This window comes from Nannospalax galili, unplaced genomic scaffold (genome assembly GCF_000622305.1).
Source record: "Nannospalax galili isolate Female #2095 unplaced genomic scaffold, S.galili_v1.0 scaffold56, whole genome shotgun sequence".
In the NCBI taxonomy this organism is placed as follows: domain Eukaryota; kingdom Metazoa; phylum Chordata; class Mammalia; order Rodentia; family Spalacidae; genus Nannospalax; species Nannospalax galili.
Window position 1 is genome coordinate 2,380,565 of NW_008340065.1, and position 14,789 is coordinate 2,395,353.

Here is a 14,789-nt window from a genome sequence, read left to right on the forward strand (position 1 = left end):
GAGTGCTTGCCTAACATATTCAAGACCCTGGGTTTGATCACCACTATGGTCGTTCTTTACTACACAGTGAATGTCAAGCCAGCCGGGGCCATATGAGATCCTGTCTCAAAACAGAAGTTTATTATGGAAAACTTCAGATAAAAGTAGGGACAGTAGTAAAATGAGTTTGTATTTTCTTAGCCCCAGACACAGTGGTCAATTCCTAGTAGCTCCTTATTCCACATGTAGTTTCCTCTTCCATTTCCCCACCCTACTGTGAATTATTTTGTAGCTAAAGTTATATTTTTTAATATTATTTCTACCATTTTCCCATGAAGTTTTATTATATTCTGAGATGTAAGTATAGGAATAAAATCATTTTTTTGTGTGCTTAAATCTCTTTTTTTGGTCTTTATGAGATAGAGTCTCCCCAGCTGGCCTGGAACTGCCTATGTAGACCAGGCTGGCCTTGAACTCATAGAGATCCGCCTGCCTCTGCCTCCCATGTGCTGGGATTAAAGGCAAGCACCACCATGCCCGACTTGTATTTAAGTTTTATTCTGTGCTATTTGAATAAAAATTGACCTGAGCCAGTTTTTCCAACAAAGTTAGTTTTCCTAAGCTTTCTGTTTCATTTTTAATGTAAGGTTTTGTGAGAAATGTTATTTTTGACTTTTTAAATTGGTAATTGCAAGGGTTTATGGTGAGCATTCTGATGCTAAAACATTATTTTAGTTACTAAAGAAGAGAAGAACAGTACAGATTTTCTGTTCTGACAAAGTCTAGCAAGTTTGTGCCGTTTGTTTTTTTTGTTTGTTTCTTTGGGTGCTAGAAATTGAACTTAGAGCCTCATGCTAGGCAAGTGCTATAACTCTGGGCTATATTCTCAGCCCTCTAGCAAGTTCTAGTGCATGGAATACTTAGACTTAAAGGAAGCATTACAAGCCGAATAATGTAATGGTCAGTGTTGAATGAATGAAGACAAAGCATGGTATTTTGATTTTGAAAAATTATGTGAATTATAGAAACCTGGATATTCCAAAATTTTAAGCAGAAAACTCTGGTCTTAACATTTTCATTGTGTGTGTGTGTGTGTGTGTTTGATTTCATTTGTCATTTTTATCCCACAGCCGAATTAAGAAAGTGGTTTCCATCTATGGAAGCAGCATCGATGTAGAGCTCCAGCAGAGGGCAGTAGAATATAATGCACTTTTTAAGAAATATGACCACATGAGGTGAGCAAAAGAAACCAAGCAGTGCACATGCCTGTAGCATCCTGAGTGACCCCCCTGCTGACCCTGGAGGAGGCTCCCTGCCTGTGCTGTGTTAATTGGGTCTTACAGCTCTTTATTTCTCACTGTTTGGTGGTTTCTGTTTTGTTCTTTTTCTCTTCTGACAACCTTTTGTGTTTTTCTCTTCAATCAACGTGTGTTCTTTCATTGCATGCCTGCTTGCTATCTAAAGTTGCATCATTTGCCTTTTTTATTTTTTTGGGGGGTTTAAGAGGCAATTGTATTTTTTTTCAAGAGGCATATTTTCATTCACATTTCATTACTGGTAACATCTTGGCATTGTTGTCTTTTTTTCCTTCCCCTTTCTATTATGTAGTATCTACTGCCTTGATTGGACCTGCTAGCACATATTGATTTCCATTTCTTTCATCCTAGTCCATGCCACTGAAAATATGTGTTTTGGGATTTAGGTGGACATTTTGCTTATTCAGGGTTTCTAGCCTGCCCTTAATCTTGTGAGGAATTTAGGTCATGCATGTACACTTATAATCCACCTCCTATTTTAGTGTGTGTGTTGGGTAGGGAGGGGAGATGGCTCTCCATAAGTTTCAAAATTAATAGTTAATAGTGATTGTTTTGTGTAGGGAGTCTAGGTTAACTGCCTAGAATTTAACCACTTCAGATTCTTCTAGGTCTGCCCTCCTTGAAAGAATGCCTGTCATGGAAAAAGTGACCACAAATGGCCCATCTGAGATTGTGCAAACAAATGGAGAGACAGAACCAGCTCCACTAGAAACTAAACCACCACCCTCTGGGCCACAACCCACCAGCCAGGTAGCCTTTTGCTTACTTGTCTGGGCTCCCGATGCTTATAGTTCTCATAGCTTATTCCCTGACTGGCACCCTTCAGTGTTTTCAGATTGCTTTATGATCCCCTTCCTTAATTTAGTTTTTTTTTTTTTTTTTTAATGTGTATGAGTGTTATGCCTGAGTGTATGTAAGTGCACCTGTGTTGTGCAATACCTGTGGAGGACAGAAGGGGTTTCAGATCCCCTGGAACTGGAGTTACATATGGTTGTTAGTCATCACATAGTGTTGGGATTTGAACCTGGGTCGTCTTCAAGAGCAGCCAGTGCTCTTAACCACTGAGCCATCTCTGTAGCCCCTTAATTTAATATTGAAAGAGCTTTGTATTAAATATAGTTTAGATGGTTAACTAATGAATAAGGTGTCATTTCCTTGTTTAGGCTAATGATTTATTGGATTTGTTGGGAGGAAATGACATAACACCTGTCATTCCAACTGCACCTACAAGCAAGCCTGCTTCTGCTGGTGGAGAACTTCTTGATTTGCTGGGAGATATCACCCTCACAGGTGAGGCCAGATTGGGGCTATGTCCTGTTTGGATAGGGATAGAGCCCCAGGGCAAATGATACTGAGTGCATTTTCCAGAGCTTGAGTCAGTGGAAGGAGGAAGAGTCTGGTGAGAAACAAGGATAGACCATTACAACATCTGGGATATAAGCTGCCATGTTAATGCTCCAAAGGTAATTTATAGGGTCTTCCTCCTCCTCCTCCTCCTCCTCCTCCTCCTCCTCCTTTTTTTTTTTTAAAGATTTATTTATTGCAGCTGGAAGTGGTGGTGCATGCCCTTAGTCCCAGCACTTGAGAGGCAGTGACAGGTGTATCTCTCTGAGTTTGAGTTCAGCCTGATCTACATAGAGAGTTCTAGGCCAGTCAGAGCTACATAGGGAGACCTTGTCTCAAAAAATGAAAGCAACAACAACAAAATTCCTTTTATCTATTGTTATTTTACATGTGCAAGTATGTATGTATAAGTACAAGGGTGTGTATATGCCATACCTTGCCTGCAGAGGCTAGAAGAGGGCAGCAGAGCTGCCATGTAGGTTCTTACAGCCAAACCCCTGGATCCTTTGCAAGGGCAGCAAGGGCCCTTAAACCATTGAGCCATCTACTCCAGCCCCCAATTATAGGGATTTCTTAAAAGTTAACTTAGTAATTTGGAAGAATGAATTATTCATAGTATTTTAAGATAGAAAGGACTTCCACTATGCCTTGATGACTAAATTTCAATGGTTGTCTAATGTTTTATCTAGAAATATGCAATATTAGTTGTGCATGGTGACATTGCCTATAATCCCAGCACTTAAATCTTGAGTTTAAGACCAGCCTTGACTCCATAGTGAGACCTTGTTTCACCAAATAACAAACCCAAGCAACCTCTACCACCAAAAAAAGCCACCACAAAACCAAATAAATGTATACTGTTATTTATGTAAGTCTTTACTCTTGGGCCATTTTGTTTGTTTGTTTCTACTTTTTTTTTGGTCTTTTTGAGATAGGGTCTTTCTGTAGTCCCAGCTGGCCTGGAACTCACTATGTAGACCAGGCTGGTTTTAAACTGAACAGAGATCTGCCTACCTCTGGCCTCCTGAGTCCTGGGACTAAAGGCATGCACCACAACGCCCAGCTTGTTCCTACATTTTTAAATCTACTTCATATATCATTATATCAATATGCCTTTCTTAGATTAAGTTACTCATAAGTCATTCTGAATCTGGTTAAAATAAGATATTATGGTGCTGGGCATGGTGGTACACAGAGGCAGTGGCAGATGGATTTCTGTGAGTTCAAGGCCAGCTTGGTTTATATAGGGAGTTCCAGGTCAACTATGACTATAGGGAGACCCTGTCTCAATAAGACCAAATAAATAAATAATTAAATAAAAATAGAATAAAGTATTATGTATATGTAAATATATGTATGTGGGTATATGTAAACCCAGCACCTGGGAGGTAGAGGCAGAAGGATCAGGAATTCAAGATCATTTTTGGATGTACAGAAAAAACAAACATGCATATATATGTAATCAAAACTTAACCTTGGGAGGTACTTCTGAGGATTACTGATGAACTTAATGCAATTTACTAGGTAAATGTCATTTATCATTAATTTTTTTCAGTTTACATGGCCCCTAGTTTTGCTGTACATTATAGTATTTAAACTTTTTAAAAATTTTTATTTTCTTATGTGTATGAGTGTTTTGCCTGCATGTATGTAAGTATACCCATGTCATGCAATGCCCATGGAGGCTAGAAGAGGGCATTGGAACCCCTGGAACTGGAATTGTAGATGGTCGTTAATCATCATATGGACACTGGAAACTGAACCCAGGTCCTCTGCAAGAGCAACCAGTGCTCTTAATTGCTGAGCCAGCTCTCAAACCCTGATGGTATTGTTTTTTTTCTTTGGTCTTTTTGAGATAGTCTCTCTTTAGCCTCAGCTGACCTGGAACTCATTTATGCAGACCAGGCTGGTCTTGAACTCACAGAGATCCACCTGCCTCTGCCTCCCAAGTGTTGGGACTAAAGGTGTACGCCACTGCATTCTGTTTATAGTAGTGTTTTTTAAAAGCTGTAATAGCTGCTGGGCATGGTGGCACACACCTTTGATCCTAGCACTCAGGAGGCAGAGGCTGGTGGATCTCTGTGGTTCAAGGCTAATCTAGTCTGCAGAGTGAGTTGCAGGCTAGCTGGAGCTGCAAGGAGACTTACTACCCCCCTTTCTCTCATAAAAAGCCCTAATAGGTAAAAGATAGGTTGTATGATTTTTTTTTTTCTACTCAGAGAGAATGCTTAATACTTAACTACATATTTGTATTATAGATGAATCACCCATATGCATGCGTGTCTTCCTCTATCACTCTCCATCTTATTTTTTGAAACAGGGTCTCTCACTGAGACTGGAGATCACCAACTTGGAAAAGACTAGCTGGGCACTGAGCTCCAGGGGTTCTCTATCTATCTCCCCAGCTCTAAGATTATAGGCCCCCTGCCACCAGTACTTGGCTTTCTTTGTGGGTGTTGGGGATTGAACGTCAGGCCCTCATGCTTATGTGGGAAACACTTTACTGACCAAGCCATCTCCTCAGCCTTGGAATTTCCTTTTTGAGCATTACTTTTTGTGTATCCTCAGCTCATTTATTATGAGGTCTTAATATTTCATTTTGAATTTTTTTCTCACTTTGCTTTTCTTTTAGTGTAAAAACAAGCACTTGGTAGGCAGAGGCAGGTGGATCTCTATGAGTTCGAAGCCAGCTTGGTCTCCATAGCGAATCCAGGCCAGCTAGGGCTACAGGGAGACCCTGTCTCAAAAAGACAAAAAAACCAAAACAACAACAACAACAAGAAAAATGAAGCAATAACATATTAGAAGCCTAGATTTTTTTCCCCTTAGTTACAATGTATTCTAAACATGTTTTCCCATTTTCTTTTTCTAAGGTAATAATTTGTAGTGGTGGGAATTGAACCTAGGGCCTCACACATGCTAGCAAGGACTTTATCACTGAGTGTATTTCTAGCTCAAGGTTAAAAATGTTTAGTTACGGACTTTGTAATCTTACGGGTAAGCCCCATTATACAGTAATTTAAATAAGTTGAAATTTGAAAATAGTTACAGTATTTTTATTCTTTTATTTTTATTTCTGAGACAGGGTCTCCCTGTGGCCTCAGCTTGCCCAGAACTTGCTATGTAGACCACCAGGCTGGTCTGAAAGAGATTCATTTGTCTCTGCCTCCCGAGTGCTAGGATTAAAGGTGTGCTCCACCATGCCTGGCCCTAGTTTTTTAAATTTAATTTTTTTTTTTTTATTTTATGTGTATGAGTATTTGCCTGCCTATATGTGTGAATACCATGTATGTGCCTAGAGCCCCTGGAGGCCAGAACAGAGGATACCTGGAACTGGAGTTACAGGTGATTGTTAGCCACTGTGTGGGTACTGGGAACTAGACCCGATCCTCTGCAAGAGTAGCCAGTGCTCTTAACTGCTGAGCCATCTCTCCAGCCCAACATAGCATGTACTTTTAAGTTTTGAGCAGCAGATTTTTGTTGTTCCCCAAACTACTTATCAAGAGAAAAATTCAAACTTGAGGGAGTTAAGCTAGACTCTGATTTCCTTTTCCTTTCTTTTTGTTTTTTAAGTATTCATTATTTTTATTTTATGTATGAGTGTTTTGCCTGCATGTTTGTAAGTGCACCATGTGTGTGCAGATGCCCCACAGAGATCATAAGAGGGTGTTGGATCCCCTGGAATTGGAGTTATGGATGATTGTTAGCTGCCATGTGGGTGCTGGGAATCGAACCCGGGTCCTTTGGAAGAACAGCAAGTGTTATTAACCGCTGAGCCATCTCTCCAGCCCCTGGACTTTGATTTTCTACACATAGTTCTATGATAGCTTTAAAAATGGGAATCAGCAGCAGCATTACATTAGATATACAAGAGAATGACATTGAAGTCTTTCTTTGGGTTCCTCTTTGACCTCTGCTTGACTGCATATTCGTTGCATTTCTTTGCTTCTTGTGCTTTTTTCAACACCTGTATTTACCTTGCCACCTTTTACTGTATTGGATCTATTTGGTGATGGGGATTGAACTCTTCTGCTTGCTGAATCCTTAGCTCAGTATGTTGGATGTTTTTCTTGTGTTCCTTTTTGGGGAGGTGGGAGGATTGTTAACTATGTTTTGAAAGGATCTCAGGTAGCCCAGGCTGGCCTTAAGTTTGCTGTGTAGGTGAGGATAAACTTTGCCGTGAGTGGAGTTATTAAGGCTTAGTTGAGCATCACGTCGTTATGCGAGGGAGGATAAATATTTCTAGAGCCAGTGTCTTTCGATGCATTTATTTGGGGAATCATAAACAAATTTCACACATAACACAATGGCAGATAAGAGTACCAGTCCTAGGGCCAATGCCTGAGTGACGGTAGTCTTGGCTCAGCTTGGTGGTTGAGTCAGGTTCGGATGTTCGCGATGTGAAGTTCCTCTTTTTCTCACGGCCCAGAGACGGGATCAGTCAGAAGATGGGGCTGCACAGCTGACAGGAGTTCAGCTCATATGTGCGCCCCCGAACTGATCTTCCTCTGGGTTTTTATAGTCCTTATGCATGACTTGGCGAACATATGTTTATCAGTTGCTTACGTCATTTGGCGTATCACACAGTTACACTCAGGTTGCTAGGTTACATTCTAGGGCTACTAAGTGATGCTCTTATCTTTAATGTACACACTTTGGATTTGTTTACATACTTTTGCTAGAGTTCTTTTTTGATTCTTAGTTTCTTAATTCTATTACATTCAATACAATTCTTAAATTCTTAATTCCCTATTCTAATACATTCAGTACAACTTGAATTCCTGAGCCCAGCATTAGTACTGGTTACTTATCTTTTTTTTTTTTTTTTTTTCCCTCAATAAGAGGTAGCCCATTACTCATTTCATTGTATCAATTCTTTTTTGGGAGAGGGAGCATGCTGGGAGTTGAATTAAGTAATAAGCATATGATTTACTGCTGAATTATTATACCCTTTATTCTTTATTTTAATTTTGCATGTGTGTGTGTGTGTGTGTGTATTCCTCCAGACAAGAGCTTGCTCTGGAGTCCTCCCTGGCAGGACTGGAGTCCAAGCCCTGGTGGCCTTGTCTTCTAAGCCCTGAAGTTACAGTCATCTGCCACTATACTTGGCTCTTTCAATTCTTTTTAAAATGGTGTATTTTCATTTAAATTTGTAAATGGTTGGAACCTTTTAAAATGTAAAGTGTATTCTCTTTATCTTGTTGATTTTCCTGTGTCTTTATGTGGAGTCTTTATCTCTCTGGTGCACAGCCACGATCCACACCTAACCTTTTGTGTGTGATCCTCAGCATGTTCTTGTCAGAGGAGCAAATGAAAATGGTGATGCGTGATATTTTTGAAAACTCCCCACCCTATTCCATATTTCCCATTCAAAGGTGTATGTTCAGTTTGTATTATGTAATATTTAGCATCTATGAAATTCAATAGCTGCCTAGCTCTTCTAGCTTGTAAAATAAAATGTTGAGGATTGATACTTCCTGTGTTTTCCTCCTCAGCACATTTCCTGTTTTTATAAAAAAGGTTTCTTTTAATGCTGGGAATTAAACCCAGGAGTAGGCAGACATTCCACCCTCCCCCGCCCCCAAGCACCATTTTCTGTTGATTGCAGAGGCACCTGCTGGCTACTCTTCAGCAGTGTTGAACATTGTGTTTGCCATTCCCAGACATCTCAGCATAGTATCCATTTCCCAATCTTTACATGGTGTCGTCAGTGTGTACTTCTTCTAGAGAGTGAGTAATCTACAAATAATTTGTAATTCTTAGAAATTTTTTAAATTTTCTCTTGAGAATTTTTTTACATGTATACAATGAACTATGATTATATCTACCTCCCATTTTATTTGCCCTTTCTTCCCCCTCCCATGTCCTCCCCAATACGCCCTTCTGCTAAGTCAATAAAAAAAAAAAATAGCCCACAAAGTTCAGTTACTACTGCCCACTTGTATATGGCTGTGGGGCCATAGAACTAGATAGAGCATGGGAAGTCTGCCAGTGGCCACATTCTCAAAAAAGAATGATTTCCCCTCCCTAACAATCATCTACTGCCAGTGATGTTCAGTGCAGGATGGGGGCCTGAGATCATTTACCCCATGTCAGAATCTGCTTTTCTGTTGCTGTGATAAAACACTGGCCAAAATCAACTTTGGGAGGAAAGGGTTTATTTCATTGTACTTTATATTCTGTCATCACAGGAAGCCAGGGCAGGAGCTAAAGCAGGGAGCTCTTGGAGGAAAGCTCTTCACTGGCTTGCTTCCCCTGGCCCTCTTCCCCTGGCTTGCTCAGCTACCTTTCTTATATAGCCTAGGCTCCCTGCCCAGGGATGGTGCCAACCACAGTGGACTGGGCCCTCTCACATCAGTCAGCAGTCATGGATATAACCCCATGTTCCCATGAACATGGCCACAGGCACCCACTTTCAGAGTGTCTCTAGTTTGTGTCAGGTTGACAAAAACTAACCTGTCTGTTGGAGGCAATTCCTCAGTTGCCCAAGGTGTTTCTGGTTTGTGTCAAGTTGACAAACCCTAACCGGTACACCACCTATGCTGGAATTTTGCCTCACTTGATCTTGTGTAGGTCTTATGTAGCTCACTGCCAGTGCTGTGAGTTAGATGGTAGTAGTCATGTCATTACAAGACAGTATTTCACAGCACACCTCCCCATTCTCCCCCTCTTCCATGCTTTCTGCCTCCTCCTCCTCCTCCTCCTTGTTTCTGAGCCTTGGTAGTGTAGGATTAACACAGTGTCCTGTTTAGGGCTGAGCACTTGGCCTGTTACTCATCACTTCTGCTGTTTGTGCATCTCTTCACTGACTGCTGCCCACTTCAGAAAGAAGCTTCTTGGACAAAAGTTGAGAGTGGTTCAGGTCTGTGTGGAGTGGGCAGAGCATGGAGATCCCTTTTATAATTACATTTCTAATTGGGCCCATATCTATACTGTTGTATATGTTTAATATTTTACGTTATCAGTAGAGCACCATTTATGCGTTATGCAAAGATAGATATTTTTGGTTCTTTTCAGTAATTCACTGTTTGAAATGATCTTACTGTGAATACTTTTTGTACTTGTCTCCTTGTATATGTGTGCAAGAATTAAAAGTAATTCTAAGAAGGGCAGTGGGTCTCAGCTGGGGGCAGGGTAGTGTTTAGAAGTCAGGGTACTGCTAGACATCTTAGAATGCACAATATAGCAAAGAATTTCCTAGCCTAAAATTTCAGCAGTGTCAAAGTTGAGGGAACTTAGCTTCAGGTTATTGATGTTTAACTCTGTTTCTGTCAAGTTCTCTAGTTTGGTTGGTGGAGTTCACATTCTTACAGCAAAGTTTAAAAGACCACATGCTTGAGCTTGGCTTGGTTGAGCATGCCTGTAGTCCCAGCATTTGGGAAGAAGCATGAGGATCAAGAAAGAGAGTCAAGGCCATTCTGAGCTGTTTAAACCTGGTCTCAAAAAGCCCCAAACAACTATAAAACTCTGCTTGTCTGCATTAAAAGGTATGCAGAGGCAGGGATGGGGCCATACGTCAGTTAATAGAATACTTGCGTAGCATGTAGGAAGTTCTGAATTTCATCCCTAGCACTGCGTAAACTCCATGTGATGGTGTAATCCCAGCACTTGGGGGTGGAAGCAGGAAGATCAGGAGTTCAAGGTCATCCTGAGCCATGGACTGGGTTTGAGGTCAGCTTGGGATACACCCTGTCTCAAAGTAAAACAAAACAAGAAGCCCACATGCTCAATGTTTTTGAGACAGGGTTTGAGACAGGGTCTCCCTGTAGCCCCAGCTGGCCTGGAACTTGCTATGTAGACCAGGCTGGCCTCTTGATCTCACAGAGCTGTCTGCCTCTACCTCCCAAGTGCTGGGATTAAAGGCATGTGCCACCATGCCCTGCTGAGCATTGTTTTTATAAGATTCCCTTTTCAATGAATGGCTTGTTCATTTGTCTTACCACATTAAAAAAAAATATTTTTATTTTGTGTGTTTGAGTGCATTGCCTGAATGTATGTAAGTGCAATGCCTATGGAAGTCAGAAGAGGGTGTTGGATCCCCTGGGACTGGAGTTACTGGTCGTTGTTAGCTGTCTGTTATATAGGTTCTGGGAATCAAACCTGGGTCCTCTGCAAGAGCAACCAGTGCTCTAAACCTCTGAACCATCTCTCCAGCCCCATGTCTTAACAAATTTAGTTGGACCATCTTTTTCTTATTTGTATACGATAATGTGTAACTCAGAATATTTAGCCATTTGTTGTTATATAGCAGACATTTTCCCTAGCTTGAGATCTCTGTCTGTCTGTCTGTCTGTCTCTCTCTCTCTCTCTTAAAGAGTAATTTTTAATAAAAAGAAGTTAAAATGTCTGAACTTTTCATTCTTTCCCATTTGGTCAGCATTTTCTGCATGTTGTTTAGGAATCCTTTCCTTAACCTGAGACCGTAGATCTCCTGCCTTCCCTTGAGGTTGTCATGCTGCCTGAGGTTGACTCTCCACTGGAATGTTTTCTCTCTAGGTGCTCCAGCTGCTGCTCCTGCCCCTGCTTCAGTGCCACAGTTATCCCAGCCCCCCTTCTTGTTGGATGGACTTTCGTCACAGCCTCTCTTCAATGACATCACCCCAGGTACAGTTACTGTTCCATCATCACCTGGAGCACTGAGCAATGAGTGGTGCTTATTGAGGAAAGGAAGTAATAATCCTTTACACATTAGCTGACTACAATAAGACTGATCTTCTGTGCTTTCCTAGGCATCCCCTCCATCACAGCATACAACAAGAACGGCTTGAAGATAGAGTTCACCTTCGAACGATCAAACACCAACCCCAGTGTAACGGTGATAACGATACAGGCCTCTAACAGCACAGAACTAGACATGACGGACTTTGTTTTCCAAGCTGCAGTACCAAAGGTACTAAAATCTCTTCCTTCCCCTTTTTCTTTGATTAAAAATTAGCTTTGTTTCATGTATTTGGTGAAGAATATATTTTTAGTGTTTAGAGATTAATTTTTCATATTTACTTAAGCTAAGTGTTAAAAATCATGAGGTTTCATTGAAGCATGTCATTTTTAGTGAGTGATTTTTACTTACAGCTACTCTTTTTAAAAAAGTTCTGCCAGGCGTGTTGACGCATGCCTTTAATCCCATCACTCAGGAGACAGAGGCAGGCGGATCTCTGAGTTCAAGGCCACCCTGGTCTACATAGTGAGTTCCAGGACAGCTGGGGCTACAGGGAGACCCTGTCTCAAAAAGACCGGAAAAAAAAAAAAGTTCTTAAAAATGTTTATTTTATGTATATGGGTGTTTTGCTTACATGTATGTAAATGTACCATGTGTACAATACCCATATAGGTCAGAAGAGGGCATCAGATCCTCTGGAACTAAGAGTTAGGGTGTCATGTGGGTGCTGAAAACCCAGGTCCTCTGTAAGAGTAGCCAATGCTCTTAACTGATGAGCCATCTTTCCATCCCCATGCAGTGCTGTTTTTAATGGTGTGTTCGTGGTTGTACATGTGTCACAGCATGGGAGTGGAGATGTGAGAGGACAACTTTCAGGAGTTGGTTTTCTTCTACCATGTGGACCTCTGTAAGATCAGCAAGCGTTTTTAACCATTGGGCCATCTTTCCAGCCTCCAAGTCATACTTTAGTTATCTATGAACTTTTTTTTTTTTTGGTCTTTTTGAGACAGGGTCTCCTTGTTTCAAAGGAGGTGCACACAGGTGCACTTACCTACATGCAGGCAATACATGCATACACATAAAATAAAAATAATAAATAATTTTTTTTTTTTTAAATTGTGGCCAGGTGTAGTGGCATACACCTTTAGTCCCAGCATTCGGGAGGCAGAGGCAGGCAGATCTCTGTGAGTTTGAGGCCAACCTGGTCTACATAGTGAGTTCCAGGCCAAAACCCTGTTGCCAAACACTGAAAAGTCTGTGTGTGTGCGGGGGGGCGTTATTATGGGGGAAGGAGGCCTGTATGCCATGGAGGTCAGAGGATACCTTTGTGGAGTAGTTTCTCCTCTTTATGTGGTTCTGAGGATTGAATTTAGGTCATATGGTTTGGCAGCAAGTGCCTTTACCCACTGAGCCATCTTGTCTACCCCAGAATTAAAATTTTGTGTCTCTTAATACCTGAGTGAAACATTCCTCCTTCATTAACCTACAATTTACTATTGATATGATTGCTGTCTTGTAAATTGAAGCTTTGTTTATACCAAATATTCATTTAAGGAGTATTTATGTTCTTGGTTTTGTTTTGTTTTTTTGAGAGAGGAGCCTCACCATTTAGCCTTGGATAGCCTGAAATTTGATACATAGACCAGGCTGGACTTGAACTCACAGAGATCTACCTGCTTCTGTTTATTAAGTGCTGGGATTAAAGGTTTGTGCTACCACATCTGGCTGTGCTTCTTTTTGAATACGGAGTGCAAAGGTTTTTTTCTGTAAAAAGATAGTAAATTTTTTTTTTTTTTGGTCTTTTTGAGACAGGGTCTCCCTGTAGCCCCAGCTGTCCTGGAGTTCACTATGTAGACCAGGCTGGCCTTGAACTCACAGAAATCCGCCTGCCTCTGCCTCCCAAGTGCTGGGATTAAAGGCGTGCGCCACCACACCCAGCAAAACAGTACTTATTTTAAGCTGTATGTTCTCTGTTGCTACTCAGTTCTGTTGTCATGTTGTAATGCAGAAACAGCTGTAGACAGTACATAAGTGAGTGAACATGGTCCTGTCCCAATAAAATGTTATTTACGAAAACGGGTGTTGGGCCATACTTTGCCAACCACTGGCTTAGACTAAGCTAGCTTAATCTTTCTGTGACATGTGCAGTGTGGCATTCATGCATGTATTTGGTGACTGAAAATGTTTTATTGTGGTTACTGCTGATTTTTTTTTTTAAACGTTGCTTATGATTTTTGGAGCCAGAATAATGTTGACACCTTAAAAGCAGTGATGTAAAGTAGTTTTGAAGCACTAATAAATTCTAGAGCTGTTCTTTTTTGATTCTAATACTAGTTATATTACATGAAGTAAGTCAGTTAATCTCTGGCCAATGTTCTTCATTTGCAAGGAGAGTAGTGATAATAGTGGCCACTTCCTTGGGTCACTTTGAAATGTAAATGAGCTTCTTGTGCCAGACTCTGCTGGTAGCATTTTCTTACATGTTCAGTGCTCAGGAAATGTCAGTTGCTGCACCTTAGGATTTTGTAGACTGCCCTGTGTTGCTGGCCTGATAGCATCATCTTTGCCATTTGGAGTGTGGTATTGTTTCTGATGTTGGGCTGTATCTCAAACTTGAAAAGGTCATATTTCATAGATTCTACTGTGTCATTTTCTATCATCTCCCACCCCCTTGTCATTTTTTGAGGCAGGGTCTCCCTGTAGCTCCAGCTGTCCTGGAACTCACTATGTAGACCACACTGGCCTTGAACTCACAGAGATCTGACTGCCTTTTGCCATCCGAGTGCTGGGATTAAAGGTGTGCACCACCATGCCCAGCTTTAATTTTTATTTTTTATTTTATTTTATTTTTTTTGTCTTTTTGAGACAGGGTCTCCCTGTAGCTCCAGCTGTCCTGGAACTCACTATTGTAGACCAGGCTGGCCTTGAACTCACAGAGACCTGCCTGCTTCTGCCTCCTAAGTGCTGGGATTAAAGGCGTGTGCCACCATGCCTGGCAGGATTTAATTTTAATTTTTAATTTTTTTTATGTCTCTGAAATTGAAGTGCTTTTGAATTAGATACTTAGGACTGAGGATGTGGCTCAGTGGAGGAGCATTTGTCTAATATGCACAAGGTCCTGATTGATCCCCCATGCTATAGGAAAACAAACTTGATATCTTACCATAGTTTAATGGGCAGCCTTTTTCTTTCCTAGTAGTACATAAAACAATGATGTGAATTACAATTGATAGTATCTTAAATTTAATGAACTATATTAATAACAAATGACATTTTTGCTATGTAATTCATCTTGATGACCTTTTGTAATATTTGACCTTATAGAAGATGTCTCTCTCTCTGTCTCTCAGGAAAGGCTTTTTTTTTTTTGGTCTTTTTTTTTTGAGACAGGGTCTCTCTGTAGCCCCAGCTATCCTGGAACTCACTATGTGGACCAGGCTGGCCTTGAACTCAAAGAGATCCGCCTGCCTCTGCCTCCCAAGTGCTGGGAT

The 14,789-nt window shown here is 41.0% G+C and overlaps 1 protein-coding gene across 3 annotated transcripts in view; it reads left to right on the plus strand.

Moving 5' to 3' along the window:
* Ap1g1 (adaptor related protein complex 1 subunit gamma 1) overlaps positions 1-14,789 on the plus strand; it is a 99,574-nt gene that overhangs the window by 78,533 nt on the left and 6,252 nt on the right. For all 3 annotated transcript variants that reach the window (XM_008834957.1, XM_008834954.2, XM_008834955.3), the window contains 5 exons: positions 1,110-1,214; positions 1,904-2,045; positions 2,459-2,585; positions 11,136-11,243; positions 11,369-11,529. In XM_008834957.1, coding sequence (XP_008833179.1) covers positions 1,110-1,214; positions 1,904-2,045; positions 2,459-2,585; positions 11,136-11,243; positions 11,369-11,529 — 643 coding nt within the window. The remainder of the gene's footprint in view (positions 1-1,109; positions 1,215-1,903; positions 2,046-2,458; positions 2,586-11,135; positions 11,244-11,368; positions 11,530-14,789) is intronic.